At 34.9% G+C, this 17,072-nt stretch overlaps 1 protein-coding gene across 1 annotated transcript; it reads right to left on the minus strand.

The window, feature by feature from the left end:
• Positions 1-374: 374 nt before the first annotated feature.
• LOC149412110 (glycerophosphocholine phosphodiesterase GPCPD1-like) lies at positions 375-2,255 on the minus strand. Its single transcript, XM_089646301.1, has one exon. The coding sequence runs from the start codon at positions 2,253-2,255 to the stop codon at positions 375-377; it is 1,881 nt and encodes a 626-aa protein (XP_089502427.1).
• Between the last annotated feature and the right edge of the window lie 14,817 nt (positions 2,256-17,072).

Raw genomic sequence — 17,072 nt, forward strand, 5'->3', positions numbered from 1 at the left:
TTTCGTGTTATTTCGTGAACATCTGTAAGCATATTATGTGGTAAAAAGAAAAAAAAACATCGTTATATTGAAAGTAAAACTACACAAGTCGTGGTTTTGACATTATCATTAGTTTCAAACATTAAAAATACAATTTTTTTTTAAATTATGTACAATGGTTAATTTCCTCTTATATTTACTGATTTACATTTTGTGTTTTGATTATCATATTAATATTGTACACATAATATTATAGAATTAGGAATGTATTTCCTCTTAACTAGTAAATAGAAATATATTTTTATAACTGTGTACTACAAACAAAGTACCTAGTTTACATTCAAATAAAATCTTCAAAAACTATATAAAATGATATAAATGTAATAAAATAAAAATTAAAAATCTCCTGGTTCAGACTTAAAAATACTAACTTTCTGCGGTTTTGTAGAGTACACGTCCATTTTATCAAAGATAATTCCGTCCAGACCAGCGGCTTTCATCTGATTTATAACATCCTTGTTATTGTTTTCTCCCCCCCAACAGAAGTGTCTCAAACCAGCATCACGTACTAATTTGATCAGAGAGAGATCTCGGAGCAAATCTTTAGAATTGGTAACAACTCCCAATAGGCTGGCATTCAGTGCAAAGTTCACGGCAGCTGGAGTGCTGTTGCATCGCGAGTCTTCCTGTTTAACCTCGATGACAGCTCCCTCGGTTAAAAACATGACTGGAAAATAATTCTGCTTGAACCTTAAAGAGGTGCATACATCAGGGTCAAAGCAAGATATCACGACCTTTCTTTCTCCCTTAAACCTCAAAATAACAGCTAGGATTCGATCTAAATAAAGATTCAAGTCTATTGGGTGATCGAGTTCAGATTTTCCGTTGATGTTGGTTAGTGGCCATTTGATTTCCACGTTAAATCCAATTAATGGATCTATTTCTTCAAAAACCTCGGATAACAATGGGAAAGGTTCTGGTGTGACTTCATCGAATGTGAAAATCCCAAGTTTTGATTCGGCAACGTGGTATATTCTCATTTCTTGAAGTTGTTGACGAGTTAATTCCTGCATCGGCATTTGGACCATGTCAGGATAGTCTCCCCCAGTTTTGTTTTTAGATATTAAGCACAAGTTGAAGTCGTGATAGATTACTGTAACAAGATCTTTGCTTAATTGTACATCAAATTCAACCATATCTGCACCACTCACTCCTGCCTTTTTAAAAGATCCAATTGTATTTTCTCGTTTGATATTAGCTTCCATCACTTTGAAGCTTGCCCCCATTCCGCGGTGTCCCACTTCAAGTCCTGACCAGGCAGGATTCCAGTAGTTGGAGTAACTTATACTCATATCGCAAGTTATATCAACTATTGGTCGCACTACGAGGTAACTGATATTCAAGTAGCCAATTGGGGAATTAGTTGAGGTGCACAAAACAGGAACTTGCAAGCTTCCTTTAGAGTTTTTTAAAACAGTCGTCAAGATCTCGCTGTATCCAAAATGAATAAGAGAACCAGAAGTATTATCAAAAATTTTCACGTTGTATTGATTGACTTCATCGATAGGCACCGTCACATTGAACACTAAATAATCATCCTTGGTGTAAATATGACCAGTTTCCTCTTGAATGGTAAACGTTGGATTGGCTCCATTTTGGTTTGCAACTTCAATAATGACATTATCTGGTTCCTTAGAATCAAAGAGTTCTGTTGCATTATCTGGAACGCACTCAAAGTTTGAAGACAAAGGAGTTAGTTTTACTCTGATATTTGGTTTATTTGACAATACTACAGAATTTTCAGGAATTCTGAACTGGAAAACTTTGCCTGCGGAAAGCCAACCATTTTCGTATTCTTCTAAATTTTCGACTACTCCTAAAATATCGAAATCGGGTGGTGTAGTGTTAGAAGTTTTAATGATCCTTGGATTAATGTGTGTTTCCCATTTCCTGACGACAACGGTGACAGGAGACGTTGTGTTCACAACAATGCAAGTGCAGTAGCGGAACAGGACGTCCGTTTCTGAAGGGATGTTGATGTCTGCCGACCAGTAATTTGTGGTTCCTTCTCGGTAGAGCAAAATGACGTTGCTGCTTTCCCATGATCCAAGTTCTTCGGAGTCTCCTGTGATGCAAATAGTTTCTGCTTTATTCAGTTGTGGCGCGAGGACCCTGAATTTCCAGACCCTGGTTGCAGCCCGGACGGTTTCAGGAATTGAAGTTGTTCGGCGAATTCCTCGCTTGCACCAATTGATACACTCTTGAGTATGCTCCATTATCACAGTTAAAAATAATAATACCACTAAAACTTTTCCCAAATAAATACGTTTATATACCACGCGCGACTTCACTATCTTATCACAGTTCGTATCGAATTCAGAATAATAACATGGTTACCACAAGTACGAGTATATTAAGAACAATAATAATATTATGAACGACTCATCTTATCTTTAACAAAAGGTTGTTCACTCTTTGTTTAAAATAAGCCAGTTGATATTTTCAAGGTGCTCGCCAACAACAACAGATTTATTCAAATGACTTATAAATGTTGAAATTTATGACAAATTAGATGATTAGAATATTGTAATCACTAAATTTCAATATTCGTCACGCAATTATGGAACTATGAAAAAAGGTCGATAAATTGTGTATCTATGTACAAAACATACACATAAATTTATTGATGAATCGCACACATTTTTGAAGTTCACCAATCAATCAATAAAATGAGAAACGGAAAAATTGTTATAATGTTTTTGCGCTGCAATGGAAAATTCCTTGAAAATTTAGTATTTTTTGCTCCGTGTGCGGAAATTCACCGGCTTATGGATGTTTTCTCAATTATGTTATTTAATTCTCTTCTTTTGTGGCGGAAAACAATAAACGACTCTTCGGCGCTTAATTGTTTTTTTCTTCACGTTCTTATTTTCTGATATTTCTTCTAATTTATAAAGCGTAGAATTCTAATGATGCTAACAGAACTCAGAACTCGTGTAAAGATGCGTACGCTCCAAATACCGGCAGTGCACATACTAGCGATTCACGTTACTTTCTGCGCGAAATAACCGATTGGCAACTGCGTACCTGCTTTTTTACCAGTGGACGAGTTATTTAGGTCAGCCAAACAACAAACAATATTTCATAATGCATAACTTATAATATACATAGTGTTTGGAAACTAGTGGTGTAATCGGAAACTGGTAAATCTATACCACATGGAGAAACCATTTGTTTTTCGATTTGCCCGAGAAAAAAATGTTGAGTATGGCTGCTGTAGATTTACTTCCATTCATTGTTAATTCATTATGCATACATTCTTTCTTCATCCTTGACACAAGAGTGCGTTGATCTTTCAAAATTTTGGCATCATCAGTTTATCACAGGCAACAGAATTTCAAATTTGGTATTAAAATCTTGTATACAATATACAGGGTATTAATAAAAAAAATACTATTCATATTTTCACTACATGTCACCACTGTTTTTCACCACCTTTGTCAAAGTTTGAAAACCCATCTGTCAATATTTTATTCGAGTTTCATTGAATAATGTACGTACGTACCTACATTGGCGCGCTTTTACAATCACTAAATGGCATGGCATTGAAAAACAAGTATATTGTAAATTAAAGATATAAATATGTTTTAAAGTATAAAATTGGCGTCATGTATCTTTTATCAGGAGATTTTTCAATGTGGATGAGTGTTTCAGGCGAATAATTATTGCTTGTAAAAATAATTGTTACCCTTTGTGCTATGCATAAAAAAACCTTGTCTTAAAACATTAGTTTACCAAAATAATAATTAATATTTGACAAGTTCAAGTATTTCACCTAAAAATGTAGACAATTTGTCTCGATGCCATCTAGTGAGAGAGTTAGCACTTACAATGCCTTTCTCATATAAAAATAAAGTTGGTTGTTTTCAGGTGAAAAAATGTAACAAGCAGTAATTGTTGAATGAAACACTAGTATATATTGAATCATTTTGCGGGTAAGAGATAAGCCGCCATAGCTCAGTGGTCAGAGCTGTCGACCGGAAATCGAAGGGACACGGGTTCGAGTCCCGTTGGCGTCATGTATCTTTTATCAGGAGATTTTTCAATGTGGATGAGTGTTTCAGGCGAATAATTATTGCTTGTAAAAATAATTGTTACCCTTTGTGCTATGCATAAAAAAACCTTGTCTTAAAACATTAGTTTACCAAAATAATAATAAAATTTCTCAATTGGGTATAAAATTTTTACGTTTTACATCTAGTGTACATCTACTAAAAAAATACTATGGTAAAATTCTATTGTCTGTGGACCAATATTTGAACTTCACAACTTTGAGAAATAACTGACGAAAAACTGTGAGACTTCCAATCTAGCTTCCATTTTAACATTTAAGTGGCTGAACATTTAAAACATATACGATGAATATACTATGGAAATATTTCTTCCATCAACCATAGATACATTTACCGGCTCAAGTTACACCTGTTGTATTAACCGTTAAAATTGTTCATTTCTACACCATCGGAATCTAGTTCCAGTAAAACGAATAGAGCTAAGTGCAATCCATAAGTGTGACTGTTATCCACGGACTCTGTGCAGAAAAAATTGCTTTTAATTCAAATTTAAACTCAGCATTTATAACCAAATATCAGTGACCCGTGTTAAACTAACTGTCACTCTTGTTTAGACAGCTGTGATTGGGTGTAATCGCCGCCATTTCTTCTGCTGCCTTGTCATTGGCTTACTGCTATTGCTGCTCACTCCTATTGGCCGTGACTGAGGTAAACAAATATCGAATCCAAATCCAAAAGATTATTTGAATAACTTGCAATGCCTCCTAAGAAGCTGCAGTCTGATGACTCCGAAATACTGAAGCATATCGACTTAAAATTTGACAGCTTTCAAATGTCTTTTAAATCCGAAATAAGGGACCTCATAAAAACAATAGATTACATGTCAAAAAAAATCGATGATTATGAAGGAAAACTAAAAACAATGGACCTGGACCTTAAAGAAGAAAAAACAAAATCAGTTAGGCTCGAAGGCGAGATTGCGGAGCTTACGAAAATAGTTAACCACCTCGACAAAAGGAACAATAACCACGACCAACAGCTGCTCGAAAACAACATCGAAATCTTCGGCATCTCAGAAAACACCAACGAAGACATTGCCGACACAATTATTAAAATTGCAACCAAAGTGGGACAAAAGATTAACAGAGAAGACATTATTTACGCCAGCAGGGTAAAAATACGCCTACATCCTCTACCCGATGGATCCGGACTTGCTACCCCTCGCGATACCCGCCCCCGAAACATTGTGGCCAAACTCGTTACCAAGAAACTGAAGGACGAACTGATTGCCGCCATCAAGAAGAAGAAAGGACTCGACTGCAGTAGCATAGGTTTAGCCGGAGGGAAAATATTTATTAACGACCAACTCACAAGAAAAAACAAATATCTATTACGTTCCGCGAAAGAGTTTAAAATCGCTAACAATTTCAATTTTTTATGGGTGCGAAACTCCAAGATATATATAAGGAAGAACGATACCTCTCCCGCAATCCTAATATCTGGCCTGGCTCAATTATCAAACTTGTTATAACTTCAAAACCTTCTACCTTGTCTACTCACTTTTTTTATAACTCATTAAATTCAACTTATCCATCATTTACTCCCACGCTCACAACACACCACAACAACACACTCATTCTACCCATAACAGCCGCTAAAATGTTTAACAATCATACCTACACACTTGCACATTCAATATATTATCAAGCGTTACACTCGCCTAATGCATATCCCAGTGGACTTGTGACAGACAACAATAAATCGGTAATTTACTTCGCTCTCTTATGTCCGAAAAATTAATAATTTTTTATCAAAACGCGCGTGGCCTTTGCACTAAAACGAAAGAGTTTTATCATAATGTTTTGTCAAATGAATTCGATATAATTTTAATTACTGAAACATGGTTAGTAGACAGCATATCTGACAACGAGCTCTTCGACCCCAGGTATAATATTTACAGAAAAGATAGAGACACGCCCCTAACGGGTAAAACCAAAGGAGGTGGTGTCGCAATAGGTATAAAAAAAGAATTTACTGTTCACTCACGCGACTCGTGGAGCTCGGAAGCTGAAGACATCTGGATTTCACTAGCATTAAAAGACCCAAAACGCCGTAAATCTAATATTCACATCTGTTGTTCGTACTTATCCGGAGTCGGTCCAAAGCTATCAAATACTCAGCGTTTATCCTTTCTCAACAGTCTTACGTCCAGAATTTCCGACTTAACCACAAACTATCCAAACGATATCTTTCTATTAATTGGCGATTACAACATGCCTAACATCAGCTGGAACACCGCATATCATCCCCGTGGTACTGACATCTGCTCCACCACCCTCCTTAACTGTCTATCTTATTCGGATTTAAAACAATACAACCACATTCCAAACAGGTACGGTAGAACACTCGACCTAGTGCTCTGTAACACCACAGTCTGCGTCACTCCTGCCGACTCTCCTCTGGTTCCGGAGGACGCACATCATACATCCTTAATAGTTGAACTCAATATTTACGCCCCCATAACCACTTCCTCACCCCAGACGATCAAGTTATTCAATAAAGTCAACTATGACCTAGTCAATGACGCTCTGGCAAAAACTGACTGGTCTTCTGTTTTAAACGCACAGGACGTTAACACGGCGGTTAACAGCTTTTACCTAATCATCGACGCCTTAATAGATGACTTTGTTCCAAAGAAAGTTGTGAAACCAACCAATTTCCCAACGTGGTACTCATCGGCTCTTATTAACATTACAAAAGAAAAGCTGAAATTCTTTCGAGCCTGGAAACGCCACAAGAACCCACTAGATTACCAAACCTTTTCACTGCTCCGAAAAAGACAAAAGAAAATTGCTACTCTCACATACCACAATTATATTTCACATTTAGAACATTCTATACAAAATAATACAAAAAAAATATGGAGCTTTGTCAAAACGCAAAGAAAATCTCCCTACATGCCGGAACACCTAACATACGGCTCGAAAATCGCACACAACAGTAAGGAGATCACTGACCTGTTTGCTGACTATTTCTCTACCGTCTTCACTGATCATACCCCAAATTTAGCACCTGATGTCAAGGAACCTGATCCGTTAAATAATATAGCCATAAACTCAATTAAAATCAATGAAGACATCACCTACAAATATCTTTCATCCATTGACATTAACAAAGGACCTGGTTTAGATAGTTTGCCTGGTATCTTCATACGTAATTGTAGTAAATATATCACTATTCCGGTCAGCGCAATTTTCAAAAAATCATTAAGTGATGGAACGTTTCCTCATAAGTGGAAATCTGCCGTAATAACTCCCATTTATAAAAAAGGCGATAAACATGACGTTACAAACTATAGACCTATCTCTCAACTTCCTATCTTAAGTAAAATTCTTGAAAAAATCGTTTACGACCAACTTTACCCGACTATCGCTACAGCAATTACACCCAACCAACACGGATTCATGAAAAACCGGTCTACTAAATCTAACCTGGTCCTATTTGTCAACTATTTGCACAGCAATATGGACGAAAGGGTACAGGTCGATGCTATGTACACCGATTTTTCAAAGGCCTTCGACCGCGTTATTCACTCAATTCTTTTAAATAAACTTACTCGTCTTGGAATACACGGTGACTTATTTAGATGGATTAAGTCATACATTAGTAATCGTAGTCAAATTATCTCAATAAATGGTGTCTTATCCAAAATAATCAACGCAACCTCGGGCGTTCCTCAGGGTTCTCACCTTGGTCCGCTTTTCTTTAACATATACTTAAACGACATAGGCTCATGTTTCCAACACTCAAAATTTTTAATGTTTGCAGATGATATGAAAATTTATAAAACGGTCATCTCTCTATCGGACTGTAGAGAGCTACAAAGTGACTTAGACAGGCTCTGCAACTATTGCACTGTTAATTATTTGGACCTCAATGTTTCGAAATGCCACACCATGTCCTTCACCAGAAACAAGCATATAATTAACTTTCCCTATTCACTCCGCGATGAACCCGTGATCTCAAAAAGCGAATGTAAAGACCTTGGAGTCTACGTAGACAGTAAACTTATATTTAATACGCACATTTCTTCAATCACTACCAGATCTTACAAAATGTTAGGTTTCGTACTGCGTCTGAGTAAATTATTTAAAAATCCTCGTACGCTAGTAATGCTTTATTCCTCACTAGTCAGAAGTACACTGGAATATGCATCGCCTGTCTGGAATCCCAAATACACTTACTATGTCAATAATATAGAGCGCATACAAAATAAATTCATTAAGTACCTAGGTTATAAATACAACAATAATTATATCTGCACTCTCCAATCCCTGAAATCCAGGCGAACGGTAGCTGACATGACATTTCTCCATAAAATAATACACAACGAAATAGACTGCTCAGAACTTCTATCCCAAATAAATTTTAACACCCCATTTAAAAGAACTCGACACACCAACCTTTTTTACACAACTAGTAATAATACAAACGCTGCAGCCAATTCCCCTATTTCTCGTATCCTTCAAACATTCAACTCAATTCAAACAAGCACAAACACCGATATATTTTTTGATTCTCTCCCTCTATATAAGAAAAACTTTTTTAGCACACTGAATTCGCCCACATAACACATACAACCACACACAGACACACATGCACACGTACACACACACAAACACTCACACACACCTCTCTCCTTCCCCAGCACACTAATTTAACTTAACTTAAAAATGTAACTTAACCGTAAAATGTATAATATACCTCATATGCATATATGTCAGCAACATGTCATTGGTACCAATTATTGTACTAACTTTTATAATTTTGTAACTATTGTCATCTATGTAATTATGTACTGTTTGTTTCTGCAATAAACAAAATAAAAAATAAAATAAAAAAATGAATGGTAGAACGTGAAATGGTGCAACGTTGTGTCAAATAACTGACGAAAAACTGTGAGACTTCCAATCTAGCTTCCATTTGGCTGAACATTTAAAACATATACGATGAATATACTATGGAAATATGAATGGTAGAACGTGAAATGGTGCAACGTTGTGTCAAATAACTGACGAAAAACTGTGAGACTTCCAATCTAGCTTCCATTTGGCTGAACATTTAAAACATATACGATGAATATACTATGGAAATATGAATGGTAGAACGTGAAATGGTGCAACTTTGTGTCAAAATTTCAAAACAATGGGTGAAGAACTTTCAGAGATTTAAGATTTTTATTTATATAAATAGTGGCGTTGAGAAAGATGGATTTCTTTTTTTATTGTGTAAAATGATGCCACAAAGTAATTTAGCAGAAAATATTGAAGATTAAAACAATATTTAAAATTGATAGTTAAGTTATAAGTAAAAATTTCACAATGTTTTTTAAACAGATTCCGTTTGCCCTCTACAATTCATATTCTATATTTTCCATGCAGGGTTAGAAAATGATTTCTTTGTTAGGTGGCTTATCGTAATAAATATTATAAAGTTATGAAATGTTTCTGTAAACGTCATAATATCACATAAATATTAAATCAAATCAAACCCGATCTTCGAACCGTTGATTACATTGAGAAGCGTGTATAAGAACAGACAATGGTAGTTATTTAATCTTGACATTATTTTCCTTCTTATCAGAACAATTCAAACGTGAATAATAAGTACCTACCTGACATAATTTATTATTGTACTTAGTAACCTCATTTTTCACATTATTTTAGGTAAATTTCTTGATTGATTCTATTGAGTAGCTTTATCATATATTTTTTTTTATAACTAATAACCATGTAAAATATTTAGACAGCCGTGTAATTAACAGTTTAAACTTCATTATTTTATGAAATAAATATTTAATAGTTTATGATGAGTTTCCTGGTTCAAACTAGACTGTGATTTTCAGTAAAATAATAATAAAAAATATATATTTATGCTTCGAGGTGCAAAAAAAACACTAAGTCGTTGTGACCTGCTGTATGTTCATTAGTAATCTGCAGTCTTCCTCGGTAAAGATGACAATTTACCGACATTAACGAAAAAATCTTTTTGATCGACCATGCTAGATTCACAGAAACCTTCAGAAATTCCATTGTCAGAATTTCCAAAAAGGTGACCATTTTTTTATTTATTTGACGTTTTAGTTTATTTTCTCTCTCATTGACCCATTTTTGGGAAACTTTAAACTACAGATCACCATATTTGACAGCCATACAAATAAATTAAGAAAACCTTTTTGTAGTGCTTCAAAGTTTAGTGGCCGATCTTTTGAAAACTTTGGCAAAGTTACTTAATACACTAAAAGGAACACAAAGGATTTTAACCAGCGATTCCTTAGAAAATTTGGATTTAATAGTGTAGATGTCATTTCGCTGTCCGATAATATTTTTTCCAAATATTTTTTTTTTATCACAAGTCGCACGTCGCCACTGATTAAACTGCCACACGTCGCAAAGGATCACGTGATACGCTCTCTATCTCGTCTATACAGTGCTGCTGGAACGAGACGGAGTGAGTGACGTGTGGTGGAAAAATATGTTGTATTTGTTTTAATTAAAAAAATATTTCATCTGACACCAAAATGTGATCTAATTTTTTTTCAAAATATGCTCAAGAATATCTGGTTAAATTCCTTCGTTCTAATACACCCTGTATACACACAATAAATAAAATGAATAGTCTTAATTGCACAACATCGTTTCAAAATATGATATTCGGTGAAACCAAAATTCACTAATTTTACGTTTGACCGAACTAGAGAATGCAATCCCACAAGAAAATGTCAATCCAAGTATTTGCGGGACTGAATAATCTTAGTCCCGCTGGATCCAGCAGAGTGGACTTAGATATCTAATCAATCGTATAATAAAGACCTCGATCTACCAACCTTGTTTTTAGAGTTTTAAATTTATAACTATAATAAAACAAGTTCTTTGGGACATTTTAAATGATTTATTAATAGGTATACCTTTAGTTAGACATACGTAAAAGTTTAAGTCATAAATTGGCAAAGAATAAGATGAGAAATAAATTTACATAACATACCCGCCTCGGAACAGACTTTGTCTAGTGAAGTGGGTAAAAGAAATCTATGTACACAAATGAAAATAAAATAAACGCCCGGATTGCCGGCACTGAAACTGAAACTGAACTGAAACTTAAATTTAAATAATAACGTTCACACGATAAACCATATTCTTGTACAATGAGCATCATAAGTTCATATATTATTTGTGTCATCTGATAAACGGCTTCTGATATTGGACACAAGGTAGCCAGCGGCTGAAAAATCTCGTTCAGCTTCCACGCTGGTTGGCACAATAGTCATTAGCGCATTGTAAGTGAATTGAAGGTATGTGCCTTTTAATCCACCGGACTCGAAGTAATTCATTTCCTTCTTTATCAAAACCTCAAGGTTGCTTATATTATCGCGCGCGAGTAACACGTATGAGCTGCGCTTCTCTGTAATCCTGCCAGTCCAGCGGGATCCCGCAAAATTTTCGACCGAGATTAGTTCCGCAAAATGTCTGCGGGATCTCGGTATTTCGGCATCCCGGTATACCGGGATTGCATTCCCTAGACCGAACCCATACACGATTTTGTTCCCATGTTAGAGTTGTATTATTATTATATTATTTACTATTAGGTTTTAAAATGTTAAATTTAGATGTTTTTGGGGACCATAAAAATCTTTCAACGTACCTACCTACAATCTACACCTTGGTTGAGAGATCAAGATTCTTTTATTGATTTGGTCTATAAGCTTATAAATTAGGATCCATTGATTTTATGTATGAAATCTTATATATAAAAATGAGTACGAGTGTGTTTTTCTATCTTATGTACCTTTGAGTGTTTGTATATCTACGAGTGTATTATATTGTCTGTGTTATATTTTTTGTTCAGTGTATTTTAAGTCTCTGTGTAATAGTAATTTGTAACTAGCAGATTAAAACATGCTACCGCGGGTTTTCTCATTGCTGTTTAAAAACCTCAAAGATTCTTTTTGAAAATAACAGAGGGCGCCACTTGCGTCTACAGTGACCAAAACTGTAGTCATTCAGATAATAATACTAACAGATTTCATTCTTACATCTTTTTTTTCTATATTGTGGTTTGTCGTTATATTTGTTTAATGGTTATTATATTGAAATTCAGCTACTGACAAACTGGTCTGGTTAGCGGGTGTTTGTAATGTAGAATAAAAGCCATAAATACTTTTATTATTTTATTCTTTGAATGATTTTGATTTATTTTTTTCCCTTTCTTGTTAGATAAGTTAGATAAACTAAGCATAAGTGCAAATAAATGTTTTTAAAAATTTTTACGTACTTTAATCTTTCACAGACATATTTGATATTCTACAAAGAGACCACTTCAGACGGTTGGCGTCCTTCCAAAGTGTTTTTATTCCATTTTTTAAAGTATTTTACAACACCATACATGTTTTTTCCAGAACAAAACAATTTTCCGCGAGCACCAGTTATATGAAGTTGGCGCAAAGAAAGCATGTTTTGCTGATCCAACTATTTGTAGCTTACACAGCTATGGACAATAAACATTGTATTTTATTGGGAAGAGACCGAAAAAAATCTAAATTTATTTTATATTCCTATTTGGTAGATTATAATGACATATTTCTTGGGCTTCTTAATACATTGTCCCATGCTTTGACCATGACAAATTTTATAACAAAAATTAAAAAAAGTACCTATTCGGAAATTATATCGTCCGTAAGTGTCTTCACCACAATTTGATAATGTAAATTAAAGATTGATAATTAAATAAAGACGATTGAGTAAAATTATCGAAAATATAAAACAAAAATTATAATGTAGCTCTTTAAATGTAAAATTAAAACAAATAAAAAAAATACTTTTACAATTTTAAAGAACCACATTGAATCTTGCTTCTTGGCCACAATCACAATCATTATCAATTACCGTTTACCAAAAACCTTTCCATTATTTTTTTCAAAGAACCAACTAAACCTTTTCTGAACCACTTGTGCTAATGTGTCTACTATACTGGGTGTCCGGGGCTGCGCTTACTTCGAGAGGTGATTCTACATTGTTATGTATGGCCATGTTGGCAGTCCTGATGCGTCACGTGGGAGATTATAACGAGTGTGCGGAGTGTCAATAAACGTCTTAGGTCTGAGTCAACAGTCTTTTATTTTTAATAATCCCCGATATAATAATTGGCGACGAGGATAATCGAAAAAGTTAAATTAATAACGAGTAATATTAAGTCCAGTGTAAAACAGTGATTTCGTCTTGTTTTTTCAATCATTTTAACATGTCTACGAGTACTTTGCCAGTGCCGCAATACGAGTCGAGTTGTGAAACCTTCGGAATGTTTTTAGAACGTGTTCAAATTTATTTAAAAGTAATTAATATTACGGACAAAGAGAAAATTGGATATCTTTGTATGATTATTGGTGCGGAAAAATATAAAATTTTAAAAGAAACAGTTCATCCGAAAAATATTGAAGAGTTAACTTATAACGAGATTGTAACAACACTTCAAAATAAATATGAAGAAAAAAAATGTACGATCGCCCAAAGATATAAATTTTATAATCGTCAGCAACAGTCGAACGAGGGAATTGATGATTACATTTCAGAAATAAAAAGTCTGTCAATATCATGTAATTTTGGAGCATTTCTGGATGAAGCCTTGAGGGATAAATTCAGAGGCGGATTTGCAGTCTTGGCCGCCCTAGGCCCTAAGGCCCCAGACCATGTAGCCGCCCCTTTCTCAGTACCCATCATATTGACCAGGAGTATCCAAACTTTTCAGTAAGTTCCTAGGGTCAAAACCGTTTTAATTTTCCTGCCATTATCATTCATGGTTCATGGGGTGAGTTTTGTCCATGTCTTGGCGGCGGATACGTCTGCCCACCTGCTGCGCGGTGGGCCGGATCGAGAGAGACTGGGTGAGGGAGGCTTTTTGACCTTTTCAGCCGGACTATCTTGACCCATCGCCTTGCACCGCAGTTGGAGGGATGTATTCATACGTATGTCACTCCTGGACACACTAATCCCCAGATTCCTACCCACCCCTCATACATTTTCCTTTTCAGAACTTCCTATCCTTCCCTTCCTTAAAAAGACCCTCCACACAGCATCACCTAAGATGACATAGGTCGTGAGGGAAAATATTTTCCTCAAAACCTCCTGTGTGGAATTAATGTAAAAAAATACGCTTGCTAAATTCGCTAGTTCAATTACTGTATAATTGTCGATTGTCGCAGGCCGGATTCATGACATTGGCGGGCCGTTGTTTGGAGACCCCTGATATAGACTATAGACTACATAATGAATTTACTTTATTGACAACTTTTATTGAAATCGATTCAGAAATTTAGTTAAATATAATAGCTGCTAGTTTGTAATACTTTCTAAGGTTCAAGGATTTGAATAAAACATTTAAAACAGTTTTAGGTTTAATTTATTTAACTAGTTTCAGGTTTATTCTCATACAATAATATATAAGTGTTTCACAGTTACAATTAGGGTTGCCAGATACGGGCTGGATAAAAAGTTATTATTAAGTCTCCAAACAAATAAAAGAAATCAGCACCTCTTTTAAATAAAAATCAACTTAAGGTACATATTCGAATATAATAACTAAACTTAAAATACAAATTAAAACGTTGGTAAAAAAATTTACGTATATCATTATCTAACATAAAAAAAATGAACTCAAAACAAATATCTGGCAGTTACAATTCTCGTCTGCACTTAAGTGCAGCAAAATCATTAATTAGATCTTCGCAATCCAATTTCCTTAAAAAATCTGCTTCTATGTTAAGCAAAGCAAGATTGTTCAGCCTTTGCTCCGCCATTGTTGTGCGTAAATAATTTTTTACACGTCGTAAACAAGAAAATGATCGTTCTCCAGAACAGTTACTGGCGGGAGTACACACACACATTCGAAGAGCAATATCCACGTTTGGATAAATGATTTGAAGATCTTCAGTTCGTAACCATTTTAACAAACTGACAGCATTGTTTCAATCCTTATTTTTCACACTGCAGTGAGCACGAAAATGGAGACATTCTTCTGAAAAATGGGCTTCTAAATCACTAGAATAAATCATTTGCAATGATTTTGCCTTTTCTTCGACTTCAGACGGGCTTAGTTTTGTCAATTGAGTAATAAAATTAAATTTATTATAAAGTGATTTGTAAGCACCCAGTCGTTTTTTTAGTTCTGCTGATAAGGAATCGATTATTATTAAAAAAGTAGCGATTCTGAAATTTTCGCGGCCGTTTTTTTGTTGCATCTCTTCACCTGTATTATTCTCGCCAGGAAGTAGCTTAGGCTTTCGATTGCGTCGAAAATCTCTTTCATATTCCTGTAAAAAGGACAGTTTTTTGGCTTGGTTTTCGAAATCATCGAAATTATCTCGCATTTCGCCAATAAAATATATAAGTAAAAATAAATAAAAATCCTTTGCCTCTTAATCCTATTCCTACGTTCCTCCACCCCCCCCCTTTTTCATAGATTTTAACTAAAAATGAATATATTTTTATTTTTTAAAGAAAATACCTTTATAATGTCACACTTTATTATTCACTACCATCAGTGGAAAGTTAATAATTGGCATAAATAACATCTTATTATTGTATTATTTTATAATCTTTGATTTATTTATTTATTATAGCTTTTGTAAGGTGATTAAGAGCGTGTTCACACAGAGCTATAATATGCGTGGGATGGCATATTTCGGCATATCGCTCGCCGTACATTCTAAATTGGAAAATATGGCGAGCGATATGCTGAAATACGCCATCCCAAGCATATTATAGCTCTGTGTGTGTACACGCTATTATGCATAACAATACCTAACGCGGTTCAGTCACTAGCGCAACTGAATCACGGTAGGGATTGGAAATACGGCTGCGGGGCGTGGGGGCGCGCTGTGTGCTGTGTGTGAACACGCTCTTTGCATATCGCTATTTCGTACGTAGAATATTTAGGTACTTAGGAAGTAATTTCTTGTTATCATTTGTGACTTTTTTTGTCACGATTGGCCGCCCCTAATATCTGGCCGCCCTAGGCCCGGGCCTACATAGGCCTAAGGGCAAATCCGCCTCTGGATAAATTGGTGTGCGGTGTGAAAAATGAAGCCATGACTATAAGATTACTGTCTGAAGATGAATCGCTGAGTTTCGAAAAAGCAAAAAAAATTGTGAAGAATATGGAGACAGTAAGTTGTTCTGCAGAAATATTACACAAAGAAGATCTTTCATCGGGAGTTTTTGAAGTAAAGCCGAAAACGTCACGTCAAAGGAGTACTAGTCCGCAACAAGGTCAAAGGAGTTCAATGTCATCAAGTCGTCTTTCATCTCCATCACGTGGAAATCCCAGAAAAAGATGCGAGAGGTGTTTTATCAGTCATCAACCAGAGTCATGTCCGTCAAGGAATTGGAAATGTTACAAGTGTAATACATACGGTCATACGTCAAAATTTTGTTCTAGTGTAAAATCAATTGTTATTAATCATGTAAAATGTGTGGATAATATAAATGTTTTAAATATGTCCGTGTCTGAAACAGCTAATATTGATTTGTTTGTAAACGGTAGGAAAATGTCCTTCATGATTGACACAGGGAGTTCATCGACCTTGATAAGTCACAAAATGTACATATAATTTTTCAAAACTTGTAAATTAAGTCAGTTCTATGGTAATTTGTTTACAGCAAATAGTCAAAATTTATATTGTTTTGGATTTTTTATTGCAAAAGTAAGTGTAAAAGATGATTCTAAATTGGTCGTGGATTTACCAGTATTAGTTATTAAAAATCTATCGTCTGAAGCTATTCTTGGTAGGAATTGGATAAATGTTTTGAATCCGTCTTGGGAAAATACATTTATAAATTCTTTTATGTCAAATATTGGTAATGATAATACTGTAAATTCAGTGTCTGTCAGTGGAAAAAATAAATCAAACATTGTCGAAAAAATTGTCACAAAAATATTTAAATTCTTTTTCTAAAACGAATAACGACA

Source organism: Hesperophylax consimilis, chromosome 24 (genome assembly GCF_061612785.1).
Source record: "Hesperophylax consimilis isolate HC1 chromosome 24, BYU_Hcon_1.0, whole genome shotgun sequence".
NCBI classification, from domain to species: Eukaryota; Metazoa; Arthropoda; class Insecta; order Trichoptera; family Limnephilidae; genus Hesperophylax; species Hesperophylax consimilis.

What these genes read in the sequence shown, in the direction of transcription:
- LOC149412110 (XM_089646301.1), bottom strand. Translation starts at nt 2,255, where the DNA reads ATGGAGCATACTCAAGAGTGTATCAATTGGTGCAAGCGAGGAATTCGC.